The sequence below is a fragment of the Centroberyx gerrardi genome, chromosome 4 (assembly GCF_048128805.1).
Source record: "Centroberyx gerrardi isolate f3 chromosome 4, fCenGer3.hap1.cur.20231027, whole genome shotgun sequence".
Classification (NCBI taxonomy): Eukaryota; Metazoa; Chordata; class Actinopteri; order Beryciformes; family Berycidae; genus Centroberyx; species Centroberyx gerrardi.
In genome coordinates, this window is record NC_136000.1 from 30,794,308 (window position 1) to 30,807,545 (window position 13,238).

At 40.9% G+C, this 13,238-nt stretch overlaps 1 protein-coding gene across 1 annotated transcript; it reads right to left on the reverse strand.

The window, feature by feature from the left end:
* Nucleotides 1-392: 392 nt before the first annotated feature.
* On the reverse strand, nt 393-9,552 carry LOC139916825 (G1/S-specific cyclin-D1-like). The gene is made up of 5 exons (XM_071905833.2): nt 8,994-9,552; nt 5,794-6,009; nt 4,585-4,744; nt 4,270-4,418; nt 393-4,113 (listed from the first exon to the last, which is right to left on the reverse strand). The coding sequence occupies exons 1-5, from the start codon at nt 9,195-9,197 to the stop codon at nt 3,940-3,942; spliced, it is 903 nt and encodes a 300-aa protein (XP_071761934.1). The 5' UTR covers nt 9,198-9,552; the 3' UTR covers nt 393-3,939.
* Nucleotides 9,553-13,238: the final 3,686 nt, after the last annotated feature.

Here is a 13,238-nt window from a genome sequence, read left to right on the forward strand (position 1 = left end):
ACGTTATATCACAAGTTTATTGTTTACCAAACCAAAACAGCTTGCTACCATTAGGAGACAGCACCTTAGTTGACAAAACCACACTTGCACATGATTAGAATTTCAGCAATTTATTTTTAATTTAATGTTCAAAATTTTGCAAAATCGATACCCGAGTACATTTCAACCTGCTGTCATGAGTGCCTGGTTTGTGTTTGAGATGTTGGGCGCGTCCGGGTGCGTGACACAAATATCCAGCGCATTTTTTTGAAGCAATTATGTTTAATGTAGTGTCCGAAACTTTGTTCGGTCCTTGCCCATACAGTTCACTATATGACAAACACTCCATAGGGAATAGTGAGTGAGTGAACCATTCCGAACGCAGCAATTAAACTCAACAAGGTTAATGGGAGGAGTGGCTGTTCTGAAAATAACACAAATGACAGCGCTGGTTTATTTTTTCTGTTTTATTGTGCAGTAAGACATGAATGAGGAGGGCTGTTGTGCCTGCCTTCTGTCCTGTGAAGGCAGAGAGACAGACAGGTACACAGACAGACAGGTACACAGAGGCTGGCAGTGTTAAGTGAATTACAGGGCTGTTTAAATTACTGTTAGAAAACAACCTATGGCTTCAGTTAGACCCAACTCTACGCATGGTTTATTGTGTCAAGCTAATATTGTATCCACTTTTGAGATTGAGCGTCTGCAAAGATAAATTAAGTGCACCTTAAGTAGTTTCAAGAATTTGTAACCACATTTAAATATTTTTCTCCTGGCCCTTCACAAAACTAACAGGAGCGTCTGATCCAGTTTCTTTATGAACACATCCAGTCAGAGTGGTAGATAGCTTGGTCAGGTTGTACAATGAATACCATGCACCTGCTTATTCTCTACAACTAATAAGACAAATTCATAAATGTCCTCCATAGCATCATCATGGTTAATCACCCAAAATTATTATAAAGCTCAGGTGGCGCAGAATCGCCAGTTATTAGCAACAGCCATGGGATTGTGGAGCAAACATGGCTAACACTTCAAACCAAATCGCAATGACCAAACTCTATCAAAGGTTTTCGTCCAGTTTATCATATGAGGCCTAGTCGCACTGTCTGCAGAATAATGAGGTATAACAAACAAACCATCTCACAAATCTACAGTATATCTCCTGTTTTCTCTCCGTTTAAGAGCAGAAATCACAGAATAAAACTTATATATAAAAAAAAAAATGATCACAATGCCAATAAACTATACAACAATAACAATATCACAAATATAATTTTCTGTGAGAAAATTAAACCCTAAACCATGGCAGTATATTGGCAATATCTTCTATATAAAACAAATACATCCACAAAATAGCAGCAAACACTTTGAAAAGAGGAAAAAAAAAAAAAAATCATTTATGGGATACAATGAAATTTTGAATTTTAGTCTGTTACTTTCTTCAGCAGACAACATTTAGCACAGCACTTGAATTAACTGAACACGGCTTGTTAGCTTGGTTAGCGTTCCTAGCTAGCCGCAACACAACATGGTAGCTTGCGGGAAAGCAGCACCCATTGGTTTATATGGGGCATGCTAACAATGCTAACAAGCCGTTTTAGGGTAGCTGAAGGACAAATCTGGAAAGTAGATCCATAAAATGTTAAGAAAAATAACTAGCAAATACAATTCAAGATGTCACAGTATCCTTTTTTCCTGTCAAACGTAGCTGGGGAGTCTTCAGTAGCAGCTTATGAGGGAATGACAAACATTGAAGAATTCTGTAGCTCTTCTCCATTTTGTCCTCGTCACTTCACTTCACTTGCCTCTCTTCTTCCTCTTACACCTTGCACTGACAAAGAAAGACGCCTTGGAACTAATCAAAATGATTACCGATGAAACTTATGACTACACTCGACTCCAGTAGCACTACCGTCGAATAGTGCTGCTGTTGCATGAAAAACCTCCAAAAATGTCCCAGTCTGGCGAATTCCAATGTTTTGTTGAATTCAAAGACTGAAGCAGTTTTTCTCAACTCTTGACAAACTGACTTAGGGGGCATAGAAGGTTTTTCTATGAAAGCAGCCACACTGTAGATGAGGTGTAGGAAGACTTCTTCTATACTCTACCATGCTTACAACCACAGAATCAGAAATACCATTCTTGAATTAGAATTCTATGGGTTTGCTTTCTGCATTTAGACCTCCATTCCCTACAGAAGAGGCATGTCTGTCCACCGACTCTTTCTTATTGCTGTTGACACCTGAGGTCTCTGGGAAGATCAGCCAAAAGTCAGTCACTTTTAAAAGTGCTTTTATCATCAGTGGAATGATGGAGTTCACCCCTTGGACTGAGGCAGTGTGTTCCAGAAATTACCTTCACTAGTCAATTTCCACCCTCTTCCACGGTTATATTTCATCAATCTGTGATGTTCAATGGATTTTAATGATTGTTGAACGATGCAAAATGGCGGCTCTAGAAAGAAGCCCTCGCTCTTTGATTTTGATGTTTACCATTGATGTTTTAGATGAAACATTTTCTACTATCAAACTCCACTGTAGCTGTTCTGGACATATCTGGATGTGACATCACATCGTCTACGTTTGGCCACAAACCACAGGAATAAAAACAATATTACACCAAACAACAAATTGGGCCACAAATGCAAGGTACCTCGTCAATAGCTGATTAACAGTGTTAAAGTTAAAGTGGATTTTTCCTTTAATTCATCTTCATATGTACTAAACCCCACCATAGGAGAGACCAACAACTGTCAAGCACAAGGGCTACGTGTGACAGGGGCAATATCCTAAATAGATAAGTTCATCATACCCTTATGTTAGGTAGAATAGTTTAGTTGTAACTTTTGCTACTAAAGAAGCTAAACATTAGTACCTTAAGGACCATAGATGGGCCTTAGTTGGTCATGTAATGTAGAGGCCAAATCCGGACACGCACTCTTTGATGCGGTTTCCTCTTTTCGCACACATTTGTCCTGCAGAGTTTCCTGCCGAAAGTCCTAAAATCAAACATATCTGAGAAGCCAAATAAGAAATTTCATATCAAAGAGAGGGTGTCCGGATTTGGCCACTGTTCCGTTACATTTGCAAAATTTGGATCCCTTTTTCCAAGAGTGTACAGTTAGCCTAAAGGTCTAGCTGTTTATGTGTGGTTGAAAGCAAGATTTCAAGTTTTTTTCTGTCATGTGATGTCTGATTTTCCACAAACACCCATTCATCGAACCATCTAAGGCAACCAATCGACAGGGTTTTCTGGCCATCCGCCTGAAAATGCTTTTGCTTCAGGCTAAAACAATTGTGTTTTTCCTTGAATAGGAGTCCCGAGCAGTTCCAATAGCCTTATGTTTGCTCTGAAGGAAGTTACTTTCTTCTTTTTTCTTAGTCTTTCTTTCTTAAAATCCACCCTAATGGCAGTGTTACCTCCAAACTCTGTTAACAGCAGGCAAAAAGCCCTGGTTAGATCAATCAACACTCATTGCTCTCTCAGTTCTGTTCCGATGTTTGAGTAAAAAAAAAAGTTCAAAATCAAATAAAAAACAGAATACTGTTCAAATCAAGGAAAGATTTCTTGTCCAATGCTGGTCTTATGGTAGCTGAACATCCAGGATGCGATGTTGATACCAAGTCGTTGTCCAAGTCCGTATCTCCTACTGGCTCCAGCCACAGTTCGTACGGTTCTCATTACGCACAGTTCTACATAGGCTGTGCTGGTAAACTGTCAGTCCAAGTGCTAGAGTGCATTCAGGCACCAAACTGGACTGTCTGTAAATTCAGAGCGCCATCTATACACTCTACATCCCTTAAACACACACTACAAGTCACCATGTAAAACACATGCACACACACACCCCTACAGCCACATGCAAGTGTGTTCTTTATGCATTTCGGTGTGTGTGAAAGAAGATCATCCGAGTGATCTGTACGAACTCCTCCTCTTCTCTCGCCAAGCCGCGTCAGCTCAGATGTTGACGTCCCGGACGTCGGTGGGCGTGGCCGAGAGGTCCTGCTCCTCCCCCATGTTCTTAGTTTCCATGGTAACCGAGTGCAACTGCTGCTGCTGTTGCTGCTGTGCCTGTCGGAGGCTGGTTTCCAACAGCGACTCGATTTGTTCCTGACACGCCCTGAGGCAGTCCTGAAAAGAGAGAGAAAGTTCAGTTCGGTTTGATTCAACTCAAATCACTGCCGGAGTCACTATAGGATTAGACCGATATTATTGAAAGAGATCCATCTTTGAGAAGACACTGAGGCTAAATAAAAGCTTGATTGTTTAATTGCCAGTTCTACCCACCGGGTCACTTCTGATGATCTGCGCCAGCCGCTCCGTCAGTTTCTGAGACGTCAACGCGTTGCCCGCCATTCTCATCTGTAAGCCCTCCACCGCTGCCACCATGCTGCCCGCCGCGACCATGGATGGAGGGTTGGCTATGAATTTAACGTCTGTGGAGAATAATGATGATACATTTTGTTGATATAGCAGTTTTTTAACAGAATTTACATCAATTCAGTAAGATGTGAGACAGACAACAAACGAGTAAGACATGAGAGAAAACCAGACATGGCTTTTACATGGCTGTGTGCTAGTACAATTCAGTCTAATGCATACCTGTAGCACACAGCGCCACAAAGGTCTGAGCGTGCTTCCTGAGTATCGGCCTGTTCTCTCTCCTGATTGGCAGCTGAGACAGGAAGTGGTCGATGAAGTCCAGAGGCGTCACCGAGGCGAGGTCCCACTTCAGCTTGTTCAAAACCAGCAGCTCCATTTGCTGCGAGCGGACGGGAGGGTGGAGAGCAAGAGAGGAAGAAGGAAAAGTTCAAGTGTGGTGTAAAGAGAGAGGGATGGGGGGATGAATAAAGATGATAATGGAGGAAGAGAAAATTTGAATAAGGAGGGGAGGATGGACAAATAGTTTAGTTCTCCAACTTGCAATGCCATCACATCCCCACTAGAGGCCCAGCATGCTCTTCATTTTATAGTCCCATATAACTTCTGTATTAACAATTAAGCAAGAGTTCACTTAAAACTCATGCACAAAATAAAACACTAACTTCTAGATTCAAAGATATGGATAAAAAGTATCCCTCCCTCGCTTGTTTTTAGTTGCCAGTACATTACATTTGGAATGGTTTTACAATCCCACTTTGACCTTTACAAATCTATTTTAATTTAAAGATATATCAAGTGTCATTTTTTGAAATTGCTATACCCTTGCTCTCCTTTAAGCGTTCCTGGAATCCTTAAAATTACATAGCAAGAAAAATGTGACCATTATAATAACCATTTTCCATTCTTAATGATCTGTATTTTCTAATATTAAAGATTTGTTTCTTTGGTTTTGCATTTTGTTTTGTTTATGTGTGTTTGTAATGGCATTTATGATTGATTAAGATTTGCACTAAAATGCTCTTCATCCCATAGGTTTGGTACTGTTGATGCAACTTGGGTTACTATCATGGGATATAACCACTCAGCAAGCATTGATAAGACGCCTTCAAAGATATCAACCTGCAGTACCATATCAGTCCGAATGCATTATATGACTGCTATGAATTGCCATGCAAATTCAAAAAGTGCTAAGACTGCTATTCATGGGGGCTGGACACCAGGCAAACAAAATGCATCATCCCTCCAAGATTTGCTAAAGTTGCACCAGTGATGTCTGAGATATCATGTGAGATATCATGTATGATATCTCAGATGTTTTGTTAGATGTTGTTTTGACCTTTAATTATTGAATGGAACACACTGGAACACACTGTGACGATGCATCACCCCTCCCCATTCCATCGTACGGGGGAGTACTGAATCACCTACCAGTAGCTGAGCTGGTGCGATGGAGTTGTCTGTGTAGATGCAGAGCTTCTCAGCAGTGAGTGGGATGGTTTCCTTCATCTTGGATGCCAGGAACATACAGGCGGCTCCCAGTAACTGGAGGTGGTTTTTCTTGGTAGGTTCCACCGACAGGAACCGGTCCAAGTAGTTCATAGCCAGAGGGAAAACGTCCTCCTCGCACTTCTGCTCCTCACATACCTGCATAGAGGAAGAAAACCGCCAAGACTTGGCTTAGTTATTACATTTATGGTCATTAATCAAGTAAAGAATAACTAAACCCCAAGTTCAAATCTGTGTAAAGCCTAACATCTAAATGGTAAAAAGCATGCTACTGAAATTGCCATCTGCTATTGGCTAATCTTTGGTGCCAAGTGATGTCACGACCTGTTGTGCTCTGTATACAGTGACATCACCTGACACCAAAGATAATCAAGATTAGAGAACTAGTCAAAGAATCAGTTTCCCTTCTGGCTCAAAGCTGAGCGGAAACCTCCAATCTGGGGATGACCTGGAAGACGATTATCAATATATGTTAGAATTGAGGTTTGACTGATATGAGTTTTTGAGGGCCGATACCGATGGTCCATATTTTGTGCTCCCATAGATAACCAGTATAATGTTGATCAATTCTGCAATAGATATGTAATCAAACAAACTGCATCATATCCATCATATCAGACATGGACCACATTGACTGATATCCCGTTTTTAATTAAATATATCGGCACCAAATATCATCAAACTGATACATCGGTCTAACTCCATTACAATCAGCGTTCTGTCTATGGAAGTTCCTTCCACACCAGGAGACAAAATGAAAGAAATTTAAAGTGATACTCTTGTTCATAGCGAGAGTCTGCTCCTCGCATACCTGAACGGAATGAAAGTAACAAGAAATCGATACAGGTTGGGTATCTGGAAACAAGATTGTCTACATGTTTCATTCACATTTATGTGCCGTACCCAAACCTGGTCACAGGCCAGGCAGACCTCTAGATGCCAATAGTAATTGTATATTTTAATGAGCTTCGGTTCCAGGGTGGCAAACCAATTTACTCAGTTTGGGTTCCACATTGAAAATGTTTCAAAACCCTTGATTTTATTGAGCATCCTGCAGAAAATGTATGCCATTCAAAAAGAAGTGCGAGAAGCCAGGTTGATTTTCTTTGCTGATGACCGTGCCATTTTTGTGACATTTAACAATGCATTATGTACGGTTTGCCAAGCCAAAGGGTCACAAAACTATTTCAACACAAGTGGGAAACAATGCCAGCTGGGAATTCATGAGCTTCAGTTGGGTAAGGCAAAGTATGGCATAGTTTTGTAGTTTATATCCTTACAAAGAGCAAATATGAAGCAAATTTACCAGAAATGTATTTGGACGCCATATAAAAAATAAATAAAAATAAAAATAAAATATCAGGCAGTATTCAGGGCCAATGTTCCCTCTAAACTGACACCTTATATATTATAATTTACCACACTGACCAAATAATAATAATATCTTGTCAGTCATCAGTCAGAAATTTTGTCCATATAAGCTGGTTTGGAAGTTGTGACAGTAAATGATATTAGATGCGAAGACTTTGCCATAACTTAAGGTTTAGTGACTAGATGCTCCTGTGTCAAATACAGTAAAAAAGACCAAAGAAAACCCAACATTGAGACCTAATATTTTTGCAGGATACAGTCAATATTAAACTAATATTTAACTAGGTAAGTTGACCAAGAACACATAAGTATTTACAGCAACAGCCAGCAGGAGGAGGGAAGGACCACCACAGTCTTCTGCTCTGCAGGAGACTACAAATGCAGAGAGCAAACTCAACCAAAGTCATTAAATCAATAAAGTGGATTATTTTCAGTCAGATGCATCTCTTGGGTAATATTAGTGACAACTTGTAAAGGTGCATCTGCCATTTCCAACACTGAAAGTGAATGCTAGGGAGCTCCAATCCCAAGCAATCAACCAAGAAGGCATAAAAATAGTGACTCAAACATAGTTTTAAGGCAAGCTTTTGTCATTATTATATGACATGTCTCAAAGAAAGGCTGAACAACCTACATTAACAAAAAGACAATCAACACAACTCATGCAATCAAAGCAATCCAGCTGCACTCATAATATAGAAGTCCCAATAACTGTATGATATAAACTAGAATAGAAACTTAATTGTAAGACGCAGAGCATGCAAACCTAATAGATAGGAATGTAAGTTTTCAAGAGTTTTTAAAAAGCTCCTCATGAGCCACCACACAAAGGCAACGCGTGGTCTGCAGACAACTGGGAGCTCGCCACATTTTCCAAAAATATTCAGAAATATTTTCAAAATTGTTTAACACGCTAACATCTGCGTGGAACTTTTCAGGAAGTATTCCTTTGATACGGATTGGACATTTCTTAGTGCACGAGTAAATCAAATAGAATTGTAAGTGCATGGAAATAAGTTTATTCTAGAGAAAGATGTCGAGGGGGAGTATTTAATGAAGCCATGTGTCGCGAAACTTCAGAAATTGTTTTAAATTGTCATTTTGAGCATAAGTGCAACATTTCTTTGCCATCTATGCATCTTTAGATATATTATTTACATAATCGACCTGTATCATTTCCTGGAGGAATCATTCCCAGATATAGTTTAGAGAGACTGCTATTCCTGCAACCCCCATACCTTCCGTTCTCTCGTTTGGCGAGAACGGCATACCGAACTTCATTCAAAAACCTCAGAGTTTAATTGGTTGGTTGTCGGCAAAAGTACATAATACATAACATATAATTCAAGATCTTTTCTTAATGTTTAGGGGGCATTCTTCAATTCGGCATACATACAACCCACCAAGCAGCACTTTATTTGAGCATAATTTTACCTTTTACAAGTGGTTCGCCTGCTATTCGCACAATCATCTTCCACCAAAGTACACCACGGTGGGCTGTAGCGACAAGTCTATACCAATTACTAAAGTTGTGATTTTATTTAAAAGAAGTGCTGCTTGGGGTAAATATTGTATGCCGAATTGAAGAGTGGCTCCTAACGATTCAGCAAAGGTCGTACATCTTGTTCTACCGGGCATATAGCTTTGCCGATAAGTCAGGCAACCTTAACCTACCAGATTTTCCATGAAGTTCGGTGTAACTTTCTGTCCATACAAAACAGAAGAACGGCACGTTTTGGGAACCAACTCACCTCCAACATCCAGGTAGAGACTATCCTCCTCATGTACGGAGCTATTTCTTTCTGGACGCATTTGAAGTAGTTGGTAGCGGGCAGGTAGTTGTCCTCTGCCCGCAGTAGAGCGTGCAGAACTCGGTCAGTCAACAGGTTGCAGTCCCGGTAGGCCCTCCGGACGGTAGGCCTATCCACCTCACAGCACAGCAACTGGGGCTCCATTTACCTTACACTCTCTACAGCAGTATGTGTCCGTTTCAGCAGTTTCCCTCTGTGTCTCTGCTGTGACAAAGTTAAAAACAATACAGCTTCCCCTTAACTACAACAAATCATTTGCGGTTCCATTTTTTGAAGGCTAATTTGACTTCCAACTCTCACAACTTTTCTGTGTCTCTGTGTGGGACAACGATTACAACAGGTTTCTTTTTTTGGCTACCGCTTTGAGCACATTGTAAATGAATTGATTCCTTATTTTCATCCGTTGTTTCACTGGGTTACTTCATGCCTTTTCCCGTCAGAGTGAGTGGTAATTTCTTTTGTTGAGCTACACAGACTTCTAGGAAAGACTGAAGTTGCAGCAGTCACTCTCTCTCCCCAGAGGAACGAGTTGTACTGCGTCCCCGTGCTGCTGCACCCCCAATATAATACAACACCAGCGTCAAGCCAGACACAATAAGAAATAGGACATCCGGTAATATATTTCAAACTAAAAGCCAGTCACTTTTGAACCTTTATCCTGGGAAAGTTGACCGAGCACAATGCTTTTTGTGCACACATTCACACTGGGAGCAAGCTGCCCAGTACAACCACAGTCTTCTACTGCTGGCTACTGAGCCATTGGCGGTTCAGTTTTTGGTCCAAGGATTCAAAGTGGTGACTTTCTAGTCACAAATATTGACCAGGCGTTCCATGACGAATAGGCTATTTTGATTGACAAATATTATTATTATTATTATTGAATATGTTACACGTTTTGAGTTTAAGTAAAAAAAAATCTAAATGAAGACAACAAACACATTTAAGGAGTAATCTGTAGTAACCGAAAGTGTTTCCTTCTTTTTTTTTTTCCCCACACACAAAAGTGGCCAATTTTATACTCTTATTTTGAAGGCCGTACTTCCGGTATGATTCTGGTTAAATCGGGCTAACATGACTGCAAACGAAGCTCAACATCAAAGAGACAGAAAGAGAAAGAGGTGAGAGTGTGTGTGTGTGTGTGCGTGTGTGTGTGTGTGTGTGTGAGAGAGAGAGAGAGAGAGAGAAAGAGAGAGAGAGAGAGAGAATTTACTCAATGATATCTATTCATATATTCAATCTTTTATAACAAAACATTTGACATGCTTTGACATTAATTACTTTTGACAAGAATTCATCAAATTATTATAGATTTTTAAACATTTCAATTAAAGACTTTCTGATATTGGGAGTGCAGTTAAACACACACACACACACACACACACACACACACACGCGCGCACTGGCAGTCTGCTGGGTCTCTGTTGCTGTAGCACCAGCAGCTCAGACTCATGGACAGTTTCATTATGACAGGGACAGTGGCCCTAGTGACTCGTATTTTTCTGTCTGGGCTAGTGGAAAAAATTATTGTATTTGGTTTGTTTAAGGTCACACTGCCCAATTACAAGCTTGTAAACAAAAGTCACATGACTCACGAGTAGCCTGTTTATTGGTCAGAGTTTTGGTAACATGTCATCCTGCCAGGTTAGAGATTTTCAGCTAAGCATGATGGGCTTCTCTGAGCTCTTCTTCTCTGGTGTTCATACCAGTTACGAACACATGAAGAAATATCTGAATATGAGCATCCGGCCAGACTTCATTTTGTTATGCCAGGCTTTGCAAACATGAGGAACTGCTGGCTATCAGATGTCAACATCTCCTTCTACCCGTAAACCCTTGCGTTTTGGGTTTTTTCCTGTAGTTGGTTTGGATTACGTTCTCACTTCTAACAAACCACACTTCAGCTCTCTTGTTAGAGGACTGACTCACATTTCCAGGCGTCTCGGTGCCGTTATTCGGCGCCACCAGACTTCCAGTGGCATTGTTGTCACCTGGCCAAACAGACTGAACTAAAGGAGGGAACGCGGCAGAGGGCTCATAATCCGATCAGAACGGTTCGGCACATACAAGCGTTGTACACGTTCAGATGGAAACGACCCTGAAGATCCACGTCACAGGCGACTCGACAACGTGTAACGATCTCCTTAGTCCATAAACTGTAAGTATAGTGTAATAAATCTCGCCTTTTTCAAAGAGCGAAGGTGTGGAGTGCGGAAAGATTTAGGACGCTGCACATTACACAGGCACCCAAGGAATGCCATCCCACGCTCAGCTATATGTCAGTAGTTGCTAGTAGTTGCTGATATGGGTTTTTGACGATTTTTATTCCAAATATTTAAAAGTATTCAGTGTTTCCCCCAGAATTCTATTCTTGTCCGGGTGGAAAAGCCTCAAACAGTATTTAGACCATCATGGGACACTAAAACTCTCCATTGAAAGTCACTTTCTCTTTCCTCTTTCACAATGCAATCATCATAGCACAGTCTCAAAACACCACACACACACACACACACACACACACACACTCCAATCTGTGTCCTGTAAACCACAAAGTTATTTCAAGAGAGAGAGAGAGAGACGGAGACAGAGGTGCACGCCGCCGTGTCTCTCTCTGTCTGTGTCTGTGCGTGCGACCTTTGACCTCAGTTGCTCAGGGTGGCCGGGTTAGGGTCATAGCATGGCCACCGCATACAATAGCCGTCTATAGGTTCTATTGATTCATTATGATTGATCCCTCTCACAATAGAGACCGATCCGCGGTGATCGGCTTCGCTGGCCTTCTGTTATGCGATCCATTAATGACGCCGGATCATAACTGGAAGAAGGATTCGTTTTAGGTGACAAGAAAATTTATTTTGAAATGTGGGTCTCGCAGAGTCAAAGGTTGAGGGAAAACTCCTATAGATCATCCTATAGATCTTGGGTGTGTTCTTACCATTCATTTTTAGCACAGAGATTTCATAAAGGCTGATTCTCACATGTCAATCAGTATGAAAATAGGTAACACTTTACTTGAAGGCAGTATAAGGCATCATAAGTGCATTATGAGTGCATGATCATTATTATAATCAGAGCATGATATAATAAACATGCAAAAACTTAATGGGGTTGAATACTTGATGGGGCAGCTGTGTAATTAATGATATGATATGAAATTGAATGTATGATTATACTGTAAGAGAAGTTTATTTATGCCTCTAATGGGTTTCTAATCTGAATGTAACAAATCAATAAAGCGTCACCTAAAGATCGACGCAGATGCAGAGTTTCACAAAGTTTGGGAGCAGAGAGGAGAGAGGGAGAAAGAAAGAGAGAGGGAGAGCTAAAGAGTGAGTGAGCCCAGTAATGATGATGAAGATGAATGTGGTGGCAGCTATAGAGCGCGCATAGAGGCCTCCATGCTGTGGAATCCTAGCGCACTGTCTTTCACTGGAGATAAATGAAAAGCAACCGACCCAGCAGAAGGACTTGAGAGAGGAGAGACGGAGAGGGAGAATGAGGCTTGAAAATAAGAGGCTGTTATTTTCAATTAGGATTTTTGAGTTGTTTTTTTTTAGGGTTTTTGAAGACTGATACCGATATTTTTGGATTGCACCTGCCATTATTTTGTGACAATATTCAATATCTTTCAAGTTTGGAAGTCAAAAGAATTCCAAATATTCAGTGTTTCCCCCAGAACTGTATTCTTATCCGGGTGGAAAAGCCTCTGAAACAGCATTTAGACCATCATGGGATACTAAAACTCTCCATTGAAAGTCAGGCTAATGAAATAGTTTTAAATGGGTTAGCAGCTCCTTAAGGCAGGGTGAGGCAGGTTCACTTGAAATTGGGTCACTTCAACAGTAATAGGATACAGCAAAGAAATGTGTTTCAATATAAACTAGAGCAAACAAGTTAAATTTAAACATGACACAACCGACAATTGCAACATCGTGATCCTCAATGGGAACAGATAAGCATAAATATACTGGAGGAACTTGAAGGGCCAGCCAACTAAATTCTCCCTTAAGGCCCTGACACACCAAACCGACTTCAAAGAACCAGCGGCGACGAAGGCCGACTGTTGCGTCGCCTCACGTCGCCTGCGTCTGGTCCAAAAAGTTGCACTTGAACACACCGCAAAGACTACACCCGACGGCCAACTAGCACGTACGTTCTGCGCCTGCGTGAGGGGAAATAACTCTCCAT